Raw genomic sequence first — 17,286 nt, 5'->3', positions numbered from 1 at the left:
GGGGGGAAAGAGTGTTTAACCGAGAGAAGAGTGACGGTGTTTAAGTGTTAAGATGTTGAGTTTTTTTTTTTTTTTGGGAGATGGCTCCAGGTCTGCAGGAGATGACAGAGGGTTCTACACTGGATATGCAGTGGTCAGTGACGCACATGAGGTAGTGCAAGCAGAACCACTCCCTCCACACAGGTCAGCGCATGAGGTGGAGTGACGGCACTCAGGGAAGCGCTACAGATGGTGGAAGGTAAAAGGGCAAACATCTATACTCAAGGTGTAGTTTTGTGGTCTAAACACGACTATGAACCCATATGGAAGGCTAGAGATTTCCTCACCTCTGCAGGGACCTGCTTTAAGCATGGCACACTGATTAAAGAGCTCATGGATGCTCTCTTACTTCCACAAGAGGTGGGGATAGTAAAAGTAAAAGCACACACAATTTGGTAACTCCAAAAGCCAAGGGCAAGTATGTGGCCGATAGGGAGGCGAAGGTAGCTGCACAGATGGAACCCAGAGACTGTCCTATAGTCTCAATGGTGAGTTCTGAGCTAAAAAGTTTGATTCACAGGTGTTCCAGTCCCTGGTGGCTCGGATTTTATCAGAAGAAAAGGAATTGTGGAGGAAAGCTGGAGCCCAGATGCCGATGGGACCTGGATGCTGGGAGAGAGGGTGTGCCTGCCCTGAGCCCTGCACCTGACAGTAAGTCAAGTAGCCCACGGACACACAAACACCCATCCAAAATGGCCATGCTAGTGCTCATAAACCGTAAGTGGTTTGCCACAGCATTACTACCCCTGTCACTAGACTACTTAAAGTCTGTATAGTCTGTGCCCGCTACAACCTAGGTAAGGTGGTAAAGACCGCACAGAAGGTGACACCCAAGCCACTGTATCCCGTCAATAGACTGCAGATGGATTTTATCTAGTTACCAAAAAGTGGTACGTATGAATGCTTGTGTGCATTGATCTCTTTCCAGGATGGCCAGAAGCTTTACCCATGACCAAGGCTACTGCCAGAGCTGCAGCCAAGAAGTTGTTGAGTGAGATTTTCTGCAGGTTTTAGACTCTCAGAGACCATAGAGTCCGGTCGCAGAACCCACTTCACTGGACAGGTAAAGACCTGAAACCTTTTTACTCCTTGGTGTAGAACAGGCCCTGCTCACCCCTTACCATCCCCAAGTTAGTGGTGGGATTGCTAGACTAAACAGCACTCTTAAGTTAGAGATCCGGAAGGCCATAGAAGTAACATGGAAACCATGGCCCAACAGCCTTCCTGCTGCCCACCATTTAGTTAGGACCACCCCTAACAGAAAGATGGGATTACCCCTTTGAAGTACTTTTTGGCTGTGCACCCAGACTAAGCCTCTACAGACCCTATAGCTGATGGCAGGAAACCAGGTGGAACATGCCACACAGTTGGTGCCAGTCCTTGGAAATGGTCCGCAAAAGTGTTTCTGATTCCTTTTCAGATCCAGACAGAGACCTCAGGACGCATAACCTCAAGCCTGTAGACTACGTGGTGGTAAAGAGACACGTCAGAGAGAGAGTCTGGAGCCTCGCTACGATGATCCTTTCCAAGTCCTGCTGACCAGCGCCACGTCTGTGAAGCTAGAGGGAAGCCAGCATGCTTCCACGCTTTCTATCGCAAACTTACTTATTCTTCTTGCTAGCTGGTCTCTTCTGACTGACTGTATGCTCAGGGACACCCCAACCATGACTCTATCTATAGGACTGACCAGAATGCTCCCAGGGTAGGAGACTTTACCTACGGTTGGTGCAGGCAATGACCTTCTTTAACATTGACAGCACAGGTAACCCTGTATTAGCAGTGTGTGATGTGTACTGGATTTTTGGGGATAGAGGAGTCAGGTCAAGCCTGCCTATTGGCTGGGAAGGTGAGTGTGCTTTGATAGAGTTTGTGAAATCCTTCCTCGTGATCCCCAAGAATGTTTGATCGGACACATAAAAAAAAAGGTAGAGAATCCCGAGGGATTCTGAAAGTCTGAGAGAGAAGCACCTAGATGACAACGTTTATATAGATACAGTAGAAGTACCAAAGGGGGTCCCAGATGAGTTCAAGGCCCACAATGAGATATGGGCAGGTCTAGAGTCCATTATTCCCCAGATAGCTATGAGCAAAGATGTTGATTGGGTTAACTGTTATATCCATGATTCTTTCCAGAACTGCATGGCTTTGGACATGATGTTTGCTGAGAAGGGAGGATTCTGTAAGATGGTGTGAGCGGCTTGTTGCATGTACATCCCGGATGACATTGCCCCCTATGGATCCCTTGAAAAGATTGAAGGACTGTCCAGGGAACTCAAGAGAAACTCAGGAGAGGACGCTATATCCTTCACTTGGGGGATTGGAAGGGTTTCCTTTAAGTGGGGATGAAATTTGGGATTGTGATTTTACTCTTGTCATTTATTGCATGCTATGTGGTCCCCCTCATCAAATCCACCAAGTATCATGGGTATTAGTAGTTAGACAAGCTAAAGACCCCTTACTCAAGTTACCTAAATTTGCATAATGAAGATATGCAGTAACCACCTCTGAAACATATCAAACATATGTGAAAGTCCACTAAATGGGGGCACACCCAACAGGGGTATGCTGTAATCCAACTGGTGTAGAGGAGAATGATGCACATATGGGCAGATCTGTATGTCCTTCTAGACTAAGAGTAGCTGAAATTCCAGGATTTAGGGGGGACTGTTAAGGTAAACCTAGCTGATAGATCAAATCCTGTAATTTCTAATTGTCTTATTTTCCTAAAATATACTGTAATAGAAACAATGAACTCAAGATGGCGCCGACATGTGAAGGCGAAGGAATGCGAACGTGACGTCAATGTGTGACAGCAAAGAAGTTCTCCAATCAAGAAGATGTCTGATATTGTTATGCTTTATATGCTCCTCTCTGTCTACCTCTTTTTCCTATTCTTCTATATAGACTGATAGAACAAATAAAGCTTGCACAGTGCTGATTTGCCCCGGGCAATGTTAGCAATAGTGAGACCTGAATCAGCAGTTGTCTGAATCATTCCTTACGACGTGCACACATGCATTTAACCGATTTGATTGGAAACACATGGCCAACGCACACTAAAGGAGGATATCTTAAATCCCTTAAATCCTACCCTAACACCCCCATGTGAAATTGTTTTGCAGGGGTGAAATACACTCAGTGGAGAAATGTAGACTGGATTAGGAAGTCTCTTGCACTCACCACAGATGTAAAATAGGACAGTTCAACCTCCCTCCAGTCATCATCCGACAGGTCAGGGAAGTCGCCTCTCCAACATTCAAGGGCTTTATCAAATGGTCTACTCCTTTATTCCTGCAGCAGAGCATAAACCTGGGTGAGTGGCTTAGGGAGGCCAGGGGTGCTCATCAGAGTCTCCAATTTGGAGAATTCCACAGACAGACTGAAGGAACCAAACTGGGCCCTAAACGCATGGCGTAATTGTATATAATGAAAACTGGCAGCAATGGGAACGACATGCCTCTCTTATCTCATTAAAGCTAAGTAGCTCTGCATCCAAAGATAGGAGCTGATTGATGAACTCCATACCTGTTGCCCCCCACATTGTCCATCCCGGAAGGTAGAGCCAAGGTTTGAGTCCTGGGCAAGAAAGGAGGCGAACTGTTCTCTTCTACCAGAATTTGCACCCTGTGCCAGCACACTGTTACCATACGCATAGGAAGTGGAATATCGGATGAAGATTTATATCGGTAGAGCAAATTTGTAAGGGCTTAATAAGAACCCATTATAGCCCCTAGTAGCGGCATTACCCCTGTCAATATCTATCCACCTGCGTTTGAACAGCTTCTTGGGGAGAAGTATTGGACAGGCATGAAACAAATACAGAAATTTGGGAAGGAAGATGTTAATACGTTCAAGAGGGGAAAAAGGACTGATTTATCCCAATTAACTTGAAGACCTGAAAATTCCCTGTAGCAGTCAATCAAGGATTGGAAATATACCAGAGAGGGGCCCAAATCCCCAACATATATAAGTGTGTCATCGGCGTACATGAATACTTTTTCGATGATAGCACCTCTAGCAATGACTTTAATATTATCAGAGTGACGAATTGCCACAGCAAGGGGTTCCATGGTGAGTGCGAATAGGAGAGGGGATAGCGGCAACATAGTTTATTATAAAGGGCAAAAATCATGTTCCACAGATCCATAACCCCAGGACATACCCAGATATGCAACATAGAACCACAAGCAGACTTACATCTCCAGCAGACATCAGATACCGTAGGGATCATTCTGCGTAGCTTCACAGGAGTTCTGTACAATCTGGAAAGAAGCTTAAAATTTGTCTCCTGGATGCTCCCACTGTTCATACGTAAAGGACCTATCGACTTCCCGTTTCCAAGCCAAACAGTACAGGGCATGCACCTTCTTAGTCCCATCTCCAAGTAGAAATCTGTAGACAAGAGCTATTTGATGCCAAGGGGCTTGCATAGCCTTTAATAGATGTTACACTTAAGCCCATTTTATTTAAAGGGGTTATCCAGGTTTTAAAAATTACTGAGGGCAGGGCTGGGCTAGTTAAACATTATAAACATGTACTTACCTCCTCCGGCGCCGCCGATGTCCTGTGACTCGGTCCCTTCTATCCGTGCCCTTGTTTGTTTACAGGGGCACAGAAGCCGCGCACAGGGAACTTCCGGTCCGCGATGTGGCCGACTCCTCCCATCCGTCCCTATCTCTCAGCGTTGTAAGCGCTGGGAGATGGTGTCGGATGGGAGCTTCCGGCCAGAAGCTCCCTGTGCGCCCCTGTGTACAAACCGGCGCACAGAGGAGACGGACCTATTTATGCTTAAATAGGCCTCCCCAGCCCGGCCCTTAGTAATTTTTAAGACCCGGATAACCCCTTTAATAAATGATGTGTGATACTTTATGGCGCAATAACTGTAGATCACTCTAAAGAACATCTACCACCAGGATGAAAGACTGTATGCAAATGAGCCTGGGGGCTCCAAGCTCCATTAACAGCTATGGATCCTGGAGCCCCTCCAGCTCATTTGCATACGGCTTCATTCTGGTGTTTGAGATTTGTTTTTCATGATTTCATGTAAGAGGTGCATTTTGGTCGATGTGTTTATTTAACCCTTTAAGGACCACATCAGTTTTGTTTTTTGTGTTTCCATTTTTCACTCTCTGTCTTTAAATATCCATATTTTTTTGTTTTTTTCTTTTACAGAGCCTTATGATGGCTTTTTTCCTGCTTAACAAATTGTACTTCCTAGTGACAGCATTCTATCTTTCATGGCGATGGGAAGTTGGAAAAAAATTCCAAATGCCAAGAAATTGTCTAAAACCTGCATTTGCGCCAATATCTTGTAGACACAGTTTTTACGGCTTATACTGTACCCTTTGAAACCACTAATAAATGTTTAATACTTTGTTGTATGGAGCTTTTTTTTGCGGGTCGTGATGATGTTTCAGTGCTACCATTTTAAGGTTGTATGACGTTTCGATACCTTTTTATAACATTTGGGCACTACTTTCCGTTACGGGATTCGATACAGTATTGCAGTATATGAAGAATTAGCTATGGACATATTACAGTGTTCCAAAAGCACACTGTTATAGATCCTGACGAATGACAGATACTGGCATCTCATACTAAACGGATTGTCGCTTCCCAATGATATCACAGGGAACATTGACCCAATCCAAGATGGCAGTGCCCACTCACTGGCAGTTTTGGTGGTGGCAGGTAAATGCAAGCACCAATTGTAGGTGTGAGTGGTGGGTGTTGGCTGCATATTGCAGCCAGCACTCATCGTGTATGAAGAAGGCTCACACCATGGGTCCTCTTTGTACATTCTTAACGGCTTTATGATGTACGTCATAATGTCTTAAGGTGTTTATAAAAACACCAACAAGTTTTGCCATTTTCAAAATATAGAAAATGTACGTCCAGGTCAGCAGATAGTTGGCCCCCTTGGACGTACATTTTCGTACTGCACTGCTGTCACAGTAACAACTGTTAACAGGTAACAGCAGTGCGGGAGCCCAGCTGTATAGGACAGTCGAGTCCCAACATTAACAGCTGGGATTGCAATAGCCGAAATCCCAGATGTTTAACCCTTTAGGTGGTAAAATGCTCATTATGCCCCATATATTATAAAACTCCCGCATATAAAAAAAAAGTAAAACTCACCACACAATCCGCACATATAAGGTATTGTTGCAACCATAACAACCCGTACAAAATTAAAACTGAACCCGTACTGTGAATACTGTAAAAAAAATAAAACATGACAAAAAAGAGGATTTTAGTCTATGCAACCAAACAAAAAAGGAATAAACAGTGAGAATAATGTCACATTTACACAACAATGATTCCAATAAAAAGTAAAACTCATTCCGCAAAAAATAAGCCCTAATACATCTGAATCAACAAAAAAAAAAATCTAAATGTTACGGCACTTAGGAGATGGCAATGCAAAACCAAGTGATTTTTCTCTCCAAATGCGTTTTTACTCTGCAAAATTATTCAAAAATAAAAAGCTATATAAATGGGATAACTCCGTAATTGTACTGACCCATAGAACATAAATAACATGATATCTATGCTATATGGAATATAAAACAGGCTATAGACACCCTAAAATTGTGTTCCTAGGTTTAGTTTTATATGGCGGCACTTTTTAAGGGGTTTCTCTTGATCTGGTATGCTATATGCTCAGCAAATGCCACATGGCACCTGGAATGTTTTTCTGCAACATTTGCCCTCCAAACTTTATGGCGTTCCTTCACTTCTGCGCTCTGTTATGGGCACATAAAGTGGTTTACATCCACAAGTGGGGTATTGCTATACAAAAAAATCTAGATGTGTCTCATTTTATCCTGCATGAACATATACATTTTAGGGTTTAATAAACATCTAAATCCTGTATAGAACCTCTATTTTGTTTTATGTCACGTTCGATGCCTAAACAGTTAAAAATCTTAACAAGGGCTGTTTTGAATAGTTTGAGCGCTGCAATTTAAAAATGTGGCACTGCCTGGGGAGTTTCTAATAAACAGAACTTTTAAAACCCCCTATAAACTTTTAAAAAGCCTCTAAAATAATTGATCTTAAATTTTTGTGAAAATCTAGAAAATTGCTGATTGCTTTGTAACCCTTTTAACATTCTAATAAAATAAAATAACATAAAAAAGGGAACTTTGTCATCAGCAACTGATCTAATAAATGTCAGTGGGCCCCCTGGGCCACCGCAGGAGATGGTACTAGCCGAAACCTGGGACCGGAATCTAAGTGACAACTGGTCTTCACCAGAGCCCACCGCAAAAAGGGATGGTCTTGCTGTGGCGGAGTGCCACCAGGTCGTTCTACAGGTGTGACTAGCCTGCGGTGGCAGCCAAGGTCGAGGTACCAATTCAGGAGACAGTCTCGTAGTCAGGTACAGGGCTGGCGGCAGAGATGCAATATGCAACAAAGACTTACCGGCTATGGAGAGGGCTCAGTTTACATCTAACTTCAAAGATGATTTTCTGGATGATGCCACCACACTGGATCATGAAAGAAACATGATCTGGAAGGTGTTAAGCTGCTTGGCAACACACTGGTAGTTGTTTATTTGGTAAATTTCTGCTGACAGGTTCCCATTAACTTTGCATCCATGTTTTTTGCCCAAAGTGGTCTCTATATTCCACAGGGAGCAATCTATATATATGGGGCATGGTTCTATGTTACTTCACTTACCCTTGAGGAAGTCAACACGGTGTGCCGATATGCGTGGGGTCCGTGTTTCTCCGACTTATTTTTCACATTAGTGGATGCGCCTCTCATACAATGCATTGATTCTTAGGGTGGCAATATATAGGGTAGTGCCCACTTGGGCTGAACTTCATTTATGTTTTTACCCACTTTGTACTATATGTCATTGCTTTAGGTCTAGTATTTTGATTTATAGCTCGTTTACATTGGCTTGCACTTTATAGGAGGGGTTCTGGGCTTAGCCCTGGGATAATCCACACAGTCACCTCAGTGCGTTTTTAAGTGTCTTTTCATGCACCCTTGTATAGATTGTATTGTTAATAAAGATTACTGGTTTTGACTATTTTTCTGCCCATAAGTTTTAAGAACATTTTTTTTATTAGCTCCACCATGGGACATGAACAAGAAATCATCTGGTTGATTGTTTATGATAATACCCTGCAATACATCAGTATTGCAAATGCATAGGCTGACACTGTGCCTTTAAGATCTCATCACAGCTGGGATATTACAGGCACTGCCTTCAGACAGCCCTGGGGTCCTAATTGGACCTCAGGGCTGCCATGGAAACGATCGGTGCCATGAAGAACGTGCACACTGTTTTTAGTAAATATGGCCCAGTGGCCAAAGTACAGCAGTTTCAGGATTTCTGGCGCACGTTCTACATGAATCTGGCATCATCTGCACTGCTCCGATGCACCACTTTATTTGGGGAACACTTCTGTCGGAGTTCGCATGATGAATGTAGTCCACGATCTGACTGAACACTGGAACCATTTTAGTGCACCCACAACACAGAGGGGCTTATTTACTAAGGGTCCCGCGGCTGCATTTTCGTCGGGTTTCCTGATTTTTTGGGGCTCATGCTGGGGATTGTGTCGCACGCGATCGTTTTGTGTTGCAATCGCGCCGGCTTTCACGCGACACAAATCGGGGGGAGGGCCATCGGACAATCCGACGGATTCGGACTACACACAGGATTTAACAATTCAATTTGTGTCGCAAGCCATGCACATACATACACCGGGAAGAAGATGGTGAACTCCGTCTGACCTGATTGGGGAAGCGACACATGCAGGAAATCGGGCGCACGATCTTCATGAATCGTGGCAGATGTGCATTTTGGCGGACATTCCTGATCGGGGATCGCGCAGGGACACATACATAAATACCTGTTCAAGCTGTATGCTTCTATAAGAAAGTGCATAGAAAACTGGGTCACGGCCCTTGTCAGTACACTCAGGACGATCCCAGATTGATTTTTATGTTATACCTTAAAAAAATATCAAATCATTTAAAGAACCCATTAACTTTTTTACATTTTCTTATACACATAGCTGACAACTAGGGGCACTCAACGAAAAACTAATTGCAGAAATAACTTCTGTGTTAGCTATCCTTATTATACGTATACAGTAATCGATATTCTTCTATGAAAAGTAAAATACACTAATACTAGGGCGCTATAAGCGGGCGGCACCTCACGTAAAGACTATAGCTAGAACTGTTTATCTGTGAGGAGAAGAGGCGGGAACGAGCTGGCTGCTTAGCTCAGCTGAGGAAGGGGAAGACAGGTCAGTGGGAGGAGACCAGGAAATGGGGGCGGTCTATGGAAGACGGTTGGGAAACCAAGGAAACGAAATGCTATGAGGCAGGAGGTAGTTATTGTCAGCGCTGAATGTGGCGGCAGGTCGGTGGTGCTGGAGCCGGGCGGCTGGTGAGTTGCATCATGCGCTTCTCTCACTGACTGTGCCCTCTATTTGATGCATCAGTGTAGTGTTACCCCCGCAGTTACATGTCACGGTGTGTGAGCTGGTAGGTAAGGTTGTGCACATGACTCTACAAGTGGTGACAGGGTGTAGAGGCAGATAGACGCTCGCAGAAAATACAGGGTGAGAATCGGCACAATGTTAATGTTATTTTTAATTTTTTTTTTTAGATCATATCAAGAAAAAGTGCAGGAAAAATGTGAGTGTTCATGGTGGTTTTCTCCTGCAACTGAAAACTAATTTTATTTTCCTGTGTAGCTGCCATTTTTGTAGTTGGTTGGCATTTAAATATTGCCAGCAGTTATGCCACTCTCATCCAGGTACTGATAGTACATCCGCCTATCCCTTTCAGTAATAACACTTGACGCAAACAAGGGTCCTGTGTGTCATCCACAGATGACATGCTGATAACCATTAAAAATAACTGCCCAGGATGCAAACACGGACCAGGGTCTTGGGCAGTCCTCCCATACACAAGGCTGTGAAACGCACCAAGAACAGTCAAAGAATGCACCGTGTCACAGCACTGTAAGGCCGGCGCCACACGTAGCGCAATACGGTCCTGTGGATGATGTTTAGTGCCCATGTGCCATTAGGGCAGTGATGGCTAACCTATGGCACTGGTGCCAGAGGTGGCACTCAGAGCCCTTTCTGTGGGCACTCAGGCCATCACCAGAGATGACTACAGGTATCTTCTTGCAGTCCCAGACAGCCCAGGACTTGCTGTGCACAGAGCTATTTTAAAGTGACAGCTCTACTTGGGACTATTTTATGATTTATTGGTGTCCTCAGGTGCTGATATCAATGAAAACTGTGACAGAGCAGGGCGTATAAATCACAAATTAAATTTCTGTGTTGACACTTTGCGATAAATAAGTGGGTCTTGGTTGTAGTTTGGGCACTCGGCCTCTAAAAGGTTTGCCATCACTGCATTAGGGGGTGCCAGTGCAAATGACTATAATAACAGACAGAAATAGGACCTGTTCTGTTTTCTTGCGGCTCGAGCAGTCGGATCATGCACAGGGCCGTGGAATCCACAACCATGTGCATGGTCCCATAGAAGTGAATAGGGATCTGTGCTACCTGTTAATCAGACATGTACTGACTGGTAAATTGTGACAGTCCCTTCAATGTGGATAAGATGTTTCAATGGGCTTATTCACATGAAATTGTTTCATCTGCAAAACACGACTGGAAACTCCTTGCATCATGCATAACTATGATGCTTTCTCTCCCATCCCCTGGTGGAGCCACCACATTGTTTCACTGAACAATCATTTGTTTGTTTGAATAAGCTCTAACTCTCATCTATACAATGAAGAAAAATCACTAACATAAAATTGACATGTTGTTTTAACCCCTTATCGCCACACATATTGCCCAGAGGACCCACAGCTGCCAGTGGCGTAATTGGGAGTCCCGCAATTGCAGCTGTGGAGTGCTGATGGATGGATGGAAGGTCACTCCTTCTCCACCCGCTAAGGCTGGTGCCACATGTAACGCTTGTCTGCGTTTGAAAACGCAGACGGAGCCGCACCCACTGGCTGTGTTTGCGTTTTCAAACGCGGACAAAGTGTTACGTGTGGCACCAGCCTAAGGCTACATTCACACACTTGTATGGCGGACGTATATACGGCCGATATACGTCCTCCATACACTTCTATGGGCTCACGGCACCGTACGGGAGCGGTACAGTGCAGCACATGTGCGACACCATACCGCTCCGTAGCCCGTAGAAAGATAGTACATGTCTTTCTACGTGATATCGCGCCGTGCGCTGTATATGCCTATGGAGAGGGGCAGGGGTGAGCTGCGCCCATCCCCTGCTCCTCTTCCCAGCGCCGATGTATGCTCGCCGTACATCGTGTGCATGTAGCCTAAGACACAGTGGTCCGTGATCGAGTCTATGACATTAAACATCAGGGATCTGAGCTTTTCTGATACCAGTTGTTAGTTTAGGCTGCATTCACACACATGTATGGGGGACGTATATATGGCAGTGTATATACGGCACCGTACATATGGACATGTCCTATCTTTCCCCGTGTTACGGCGCTGTGCGCTGTGTAGTGTTATGGAGAGGGGCGGGGGTGAGCAGCGTTCACCTCCTCTCCCCGCGCGCTGCCGTTTGCCCAACGTGCTACGGTGCGGTGGGCAACGGCAGTGTGCATGTAGCCTTAGGGGCTGGGCTGTGATAATACAGCCCAGCAATGGACAAGACTTGGATGTCCTGCTTTCCTCTTCTGATTAGCAGCTGTAGAATGGCATAGCATAAGAAGAAAAATGATTAATGACCGCCATAAAAACCTGATACAACGCTTATTAAGGGGTTAAATTACAGATTTGGTGCAATATTTTCTGTCGAATTTCCAACGGGTTTGCTTCAGCAATTTTTCAGTATTTCAGTCTTACATGGTTATACCCCTAAACCTGCAAATAAGCAGCTGATTTAACTCCTTAAAGGAAACCTACCACTTACAAGTGGTAGGTTTAGACACATATACATGGCACCAGCTCAGGATGAGCTGGTGCCAGAGCATATTTTTGTTAGGGGAACAAAGCCCCTATCGCCTTTTTATAAGTTATATTAACTTATAACTCGGCGCACCGCACTTGGGCACGGCGCACCATGCGCGTGCCCGCGCGTGCGCCGGATTCTAAAGTGCTGGAGAGCCGGTGAGGTCACCGAGCTCTCCGGCACACGCGCGCCTGCGCAACTTAGCACGGGGAAACAGGCCGTGCTAAGTTGCGCAGGCGCGCGTGTGCCGGAGAGATCGGTGACGTCACTGGCTCTCCAGCACTTTAGAATCCGGGGCACGCGCATGGTGCGCCGTGCCCAAGTGCGGTGCGCCGAGTTATAAGTTAATATAACTTATAAAAAGGCGATAGGGGCTTTGTTCCCCTAACAAAAATATGCTCTGGCACCAGCTCATCCTGAGCTGGTGCCATGTATATGTGTCTAAACCTACCACTTTTAAGTGGTAGGTTTCCTTTAAGGACGCAGCCATTTTGTAGCTTAAAGGGGTATTCCCATCAGGTCATTTACATGTAATTAAATTCATTTGCTATATATAAACATTTCTTCAATTGGATGTTAATAAAAAAAAAATGTTCCTGTGTGAAGATAATTTCTCAAAAATGTTGCCATGTTGTCCCTTACTCGGATACGACCATGTCAGACTCTGGCAGTGGTGGCCAGACATGCGTTATAGAGTCCTGCAGGACCATTAGGATATAGCAATCATTACCACAGGACGGCTGTAGGGCCTGCAGTAACTCCCAGACATTTCATATACAGAAACAAATTTGTTTCTTTGTGCAATCACTCCAGTAGATGTGGCCGTATCCGAGGAAGCTGTCCTCTCTGAGGACAGTGATTTATTACTTAATTTTTTTAATTGAAAAACATTTTTTTTTTTTTTTTTTTTTTTACTTTTTGACTATTTTCACCGTGGGACATGAACAAGCAATCATCTGATGATAAGCTTTCTATTCACTGGTTTTTACAAAAAAAAAGGCTTTTAAAATTTTGCTCCAGGGGGCTCCAGGCTCTATCGATGTTGATGGAGCCTAAAGCCCCTCAGACTCGCTTGCACAATTCCTAAAGCCTTTTTATTTCTTATAAACCAGGGCATAAGAAGCTAAAAGTACAGCATATCTTGGCATAGGGGGTACACACCAATAGGTCAGTGTGCTTAGTTTAAAATCCTTCATCCTGGTGGTAGAAGTCCTTTTAAGCCTTTGTAGTGTAAAGGGTGAGATCTAGAAATCTGCAGAACAATATTGGGTGGAATTGATCTTTTGCAGTTGTGACATTTTTCTAGCGTATTGTTGCTAAATTCCCGATTTGCATACATTTTTGGAACATTTTGTCTACAGATGTTTGCATATGGTCGTTGCACATCATAAATCGGACTCAAACAAAAATTTGGCCTAGGAAATTGTTTGGAATGGGTTGTTGTTGCAAATACAAACCTTAAAGGGAACCTGTCACCACACTTACTCCCCAAACCCCCACCCCACACCCCACAAACAGTACCTTCTTCTGTAATATGTACGTCGCCCGGAGGTCTTTAACCCCTTAACGTATACCCCTTAAGGTATAAGGGATGTATGAAGAGGGCCTCTTCATACAGAGGTGGGGGTTGTTGCATATTGCAGCAAACCCCCACCGCTAATAACCGCGGTCGTTGCTTGCACCGATCGCGGCTATCAACCCTTTCAACGCTGCCGCCGGCGGCGTTTAAAAGACGGCGGTGCGCGGGCGCCGCCATCTTTATTATGATCGCCGCGCCCCCGAACGTCATCGGCGGGCGGCGATGGGTTGCCATGGTAGCCTCGGGTCTTCGTTTGACCCGAGACTATCTGGCATCTGCAGATTCGTTACAATGAGCCAGTGGCTCATTGTAATGAATGTGCTGCAAAAATGCCATATATTGCAATACAGAAGTATTGCAGTATATGGTAGGAGCGATCTGACTATCTAGGGTTAATGTACCCTAGATGGTCTAAAAAATAAAAAAAAATTAATAGAATATAAAAAATTCAAATCACCCCCCTTTCCCTAGAACGGATATAAAACATAATAAACAGTAAAAAATCACAAACATATTAGGTATCACCGCGTCCCAAAATGATCTATCAAAATATAAAAACGGTTACGGGCGGCGGTGACCTCCGAGGCGGGAAATGGCGCCCAAATATCCGAAATGCGACTTTTACACCTTTTTACATAACATAAAAAATGACATAAAAAATGATCAAAATGTCGCACATACCTCAAAATGGTAGCAATGAAAACGTCGCCTCATTTCGCAAAAAATGACCCCTCACACATCTCTGTGCGCCAAAGTATGAAAAAGTTATTAGCGTCAGAAGATGGCAAAATTTTTTTTTTCTTTTTTGTACACATTCGTTTAATTTTTGAAAATGTATTAAAACACAATAAAACCTATATAAATTTGGTATCACCGCGACCGCACCGAACTAAAGAATAAAGTAGGCATGTTATTTGGAGCGAAGAGTGAAAGTCGTAAAAACTGAGCCCACAAGAACATTTGGAATTTTTTTTCAGCTTCGCAGTACACGGCATGTTAAAATAAATAACATTACGGGAAAGTAAAATTTGTTACGCACAAAATAAGTCCTCACGCAGGTCTGTACACGTAAAAATGAAAAAGTTATGGATTTTTGAAGTTGGAGAGCGAGAAATGAGCCGAAAAACCATGCGTCCTTAAGGGGTTAAAGCATATTTCTGTTTTGTAGGATGCAGTCAGGAATCCCTGCCTCCTGCAGACAGGCTGCTCTGCCAACACCAATCATCAGATGGCCCTGCCCTGCCTCCTAATTGTGATGTCATTCTCTGGCTAATTAGGAGACAGGGTTAGAATCCTAGGGTAACTTGACTGCATTGTACTAAAGAATTAAAGATGATTTTTCATTCATAGTGCAACCTAAACATATGCTAAAAATGCCTCCAGGGGACATGCATATTAGGGTGCTGTCACACAGTGCGTTCTTGTACCGCATGCGTTTTCAGTCCATTTAAAAATGCACGTGTTTTTAAGCGCATGCGTTTGACTGATTTGATTCTGTTTATCTACATTTGTAGAAGTGTAGGCAGCTGTGAAACTGATTAAAACCAGCCAAATGCATTTTAAATAATGAGTCAGTTTAAAAACGGACCAAGAACGCACCGTGTAACAGCACCCTTACAGAAGAAGATACTGTTTGGGGGGGGGGGGGGGTAGTGTTGTGACAGGTTCGTTTTAGCAGTATTTTACCAAAACTTATTTAGTTTGCTGCTTTTTTTTTATTTTTTTTTTATTTTTTTTTTACAGAAAGTAATTAAAAGCAAAAGATGATTGATTCTGTAAGAATACGCCATCAAGGGGCTATGGACTTCAGATCACATTATGACTACTTGTGTGTCTTACAAGACTCTGTGCCATTACAAGCTATAAAAGCCAATCTGCGACAAGGAACCCTTAGTTTTAATTCGGATAGAGTAAAGCTTTCAGACTGGCCACCCATTCTTAATACTCTTAAAATCAACAAGAGCTTGACATGTGTGGTCATTAAAAGCTGCTATCAACCTGGACTTGGCGAGTCAGGTTAGTAATATCTTTTTACAAAACTTTTATAGAAATTAGTGAGTTGCCTTGTTATGTTATGGTTTGTTCTTTATTTTACAGTTTCTCTGTGTACCCTCATTCTTCTTCTTCATTCTGCCTGCTTGCTAAGAAGCTAGAGGGGGGATACACTGAAGAGGGCTGTAACTTTGGATCCCTGATGTCTAGAAGTTTAGGGATTTTTACCTGTGAAAGAGGATATAAACTGTTAAAGTGACAGTCAGGGTTAATTTACATATATAAAAAGCACATCCGAAATTGACACTTTAAACTTAAATATCTTTGGATCCTTGACGCATAAAACACAATTTTAGATTTATATGAAAGAGGAGGCAAAATCAAGCATGATAAACAGGTGGCATTTACTCACAGATGCAGGCATCATGACTGTGGTAATCCGCTAATATTTGTTATCATTGGCCTCCTTCCATCTAAAATCAACTTTTTTATGCTAATTAGCCTAAAGGGCTTGTGTGGTTGTTGCCAGAACCCTTTAGTGCTGCAGATTCACTGGCTGTTACAGTGTGCACTGCCACTGTATGTTAAAACTTCCTCTGCTGTAGTGAATTACATCAGGCTAAGTGGGAAGAGTGAAGCTGCAGCACAGGGGGCACTGGTAATAACCCCAAAGGCCTTCAGGTTCATTAAAATATTTTAAAAGTTGATTTTAGAAGAAAGGAGGCCATGGATAACAAATATAAGAAGATTGCCACAGTCAGGGCGCCTGAATCTATGAGTAAGTGTCCTTGGTTTATTATCCTTGATTTCTATAGTAGAATTCATTTAATTCCATATTGGTAAATTGAACTTCCTACTAATCTAAAGGATCACCTTTGTTTAAACAGATTCTGATAAATATGGTATCCTCTTCCGAAGAAGAATCCCACCTATTCGGTCAAAAGACATGACCTTCCAACTATGTAGGGCAATTGCAGCCTGTTTAACTGTGTCCAGCTCTTTAAAAGAGTTGGAGCTCCATGGGCTTCCTTTAAGGGAAAGAGATTTAAAAGCCCTAGCAAAGGTAAGTGTTTTCTGGATTAGTGTCTATAACAAAGTATTTACTGTACTTGTATAGCCTTAAATAACTGAAAAATATATATTTTTATGGAGCAAAGCGTAAAGAGGATCTGACAGATTAATTTGTGTCCCTAAACTAACAACAGGTCCTTATGGACTTGTGATTGAGGGTCCCAAATCAACCTGTATAAAGGCTGCGGTTGGGCAAAAATGAAAATAATCTTTTTTACTCGCCTAGATGTGAGCTCAATGAGGTGCATCAGACTCGCATCTCCAGATCACTTGCTGGTGCCTCCTCTCGTGGTCCGTCAAGTGAAGCCGAGATAACACCCTGTTGCTAGCACAGCTAACACTTGACGCTCCAAGGAGGCACCATTTTTTTTTTTTTAACTGCCCACATAATTCCCCAGGGAGATTTGGGGCACTTAACCACCGACCTATAATGGTCTGTGGGTGTTTCAGTGTCCCAAATTGCCCTGAAATCCCCTATCCATCCCAAACCATTGTACCTGTAAAAAAAAAAAAAAAAAATGGAGCAGCTGGGCACATACGAGATTAGCTCCTGTATTCTTTTGTGGGTACAATGGACCCCTGTCCCCCTTACATGTTGTGGGATAACTTGATGTGAG

At 43.6% G+C, this 17,286-nt stretch overlaps 2 protein-coding genes and 1 long non-coding RNA gene across 8 annotated transcripts in view; 2 read left to right on the top strand and 1 right to left on the bottom strand.

The window, feature by feature from the left end:
- LOC140131591 (guanine nucleotide-binding protein G(q) subunit alpha) overlaps window positions 1-6,253 on the bottom strand; it is an 88,534-nt gene extending 82,281 nt beyond the window's left edge. Inside the window, exon 1 of the mRNA XM_072150909.1 lies at window positions 6,178-6,253. Coding sequence (XP_072007010.1) covers window positions 6,178-6,214 — 37 coding nt within the window. The 5' untranslated portion in view covers window positions 6,215-6,253. The remainder of the gene's footprint in view (window positions 1-6,177) is intronic.
- Window positions 89-3,004, top strand: LOC140082978 (uncharacterized). The gene is made up of 3 exons (XR_011849935.1): window positions 89-690; window positions 968-1,102; window positions 1,460-3,004. It is a non-coding gene; the product is annotated as an uncharacterized lncRNA (long non-coding RNA).
- Window positions 6,254-9,293: 3,040 nt separating the features above from the next.
- CEP78 (centrosomal protein 78) overlaps window positions 9,294-17,286 on the top strand; it is a 75,209-nt gene continuing 67,216 nt past the window's right edge. For 3 of the 6 annotated variants that reach the window (XM_072150906.1, XM_072150905.1, XM_072150900.1), the window contains exons 1-4: window positions 9,325-9,457; window positions 9,680-9,708; window positions 15,350-15,622; window positions 16,486-16,661. In XM_072150906.1, coding sequence (XP_072007007.1) covers window positions 15,370-15,622; window positions 16,486-16,661 — 429 coding nt within the window. In that variant the 5' untranslated portion in view covers window positions 9,325-9,457; window positions 9,680-9,708; window positions 15,350-15,369. The other 3 variants (XM_072150903.1, XM_072150904.1, XM_072150902.1) reach the window with 3 other exon arrangements.

Source organism: Engystomops pustulosus, chromosome 1, assembly GCF_040894005.1.
Source record: "Engystomops pustulosus chromosome 1, aEngPut4.maternal, whole genome shotgun sequence".
NCBI classification, from domain to species: Eukaryota; Metazoa; Chordata; class Amphibia; order Anura; family Leptodactylidae; genus Engystomops; species Engystomops pustulosus.
This window is presented reverse-complemented; position numbering and strand designations above follow the sequence as displayed.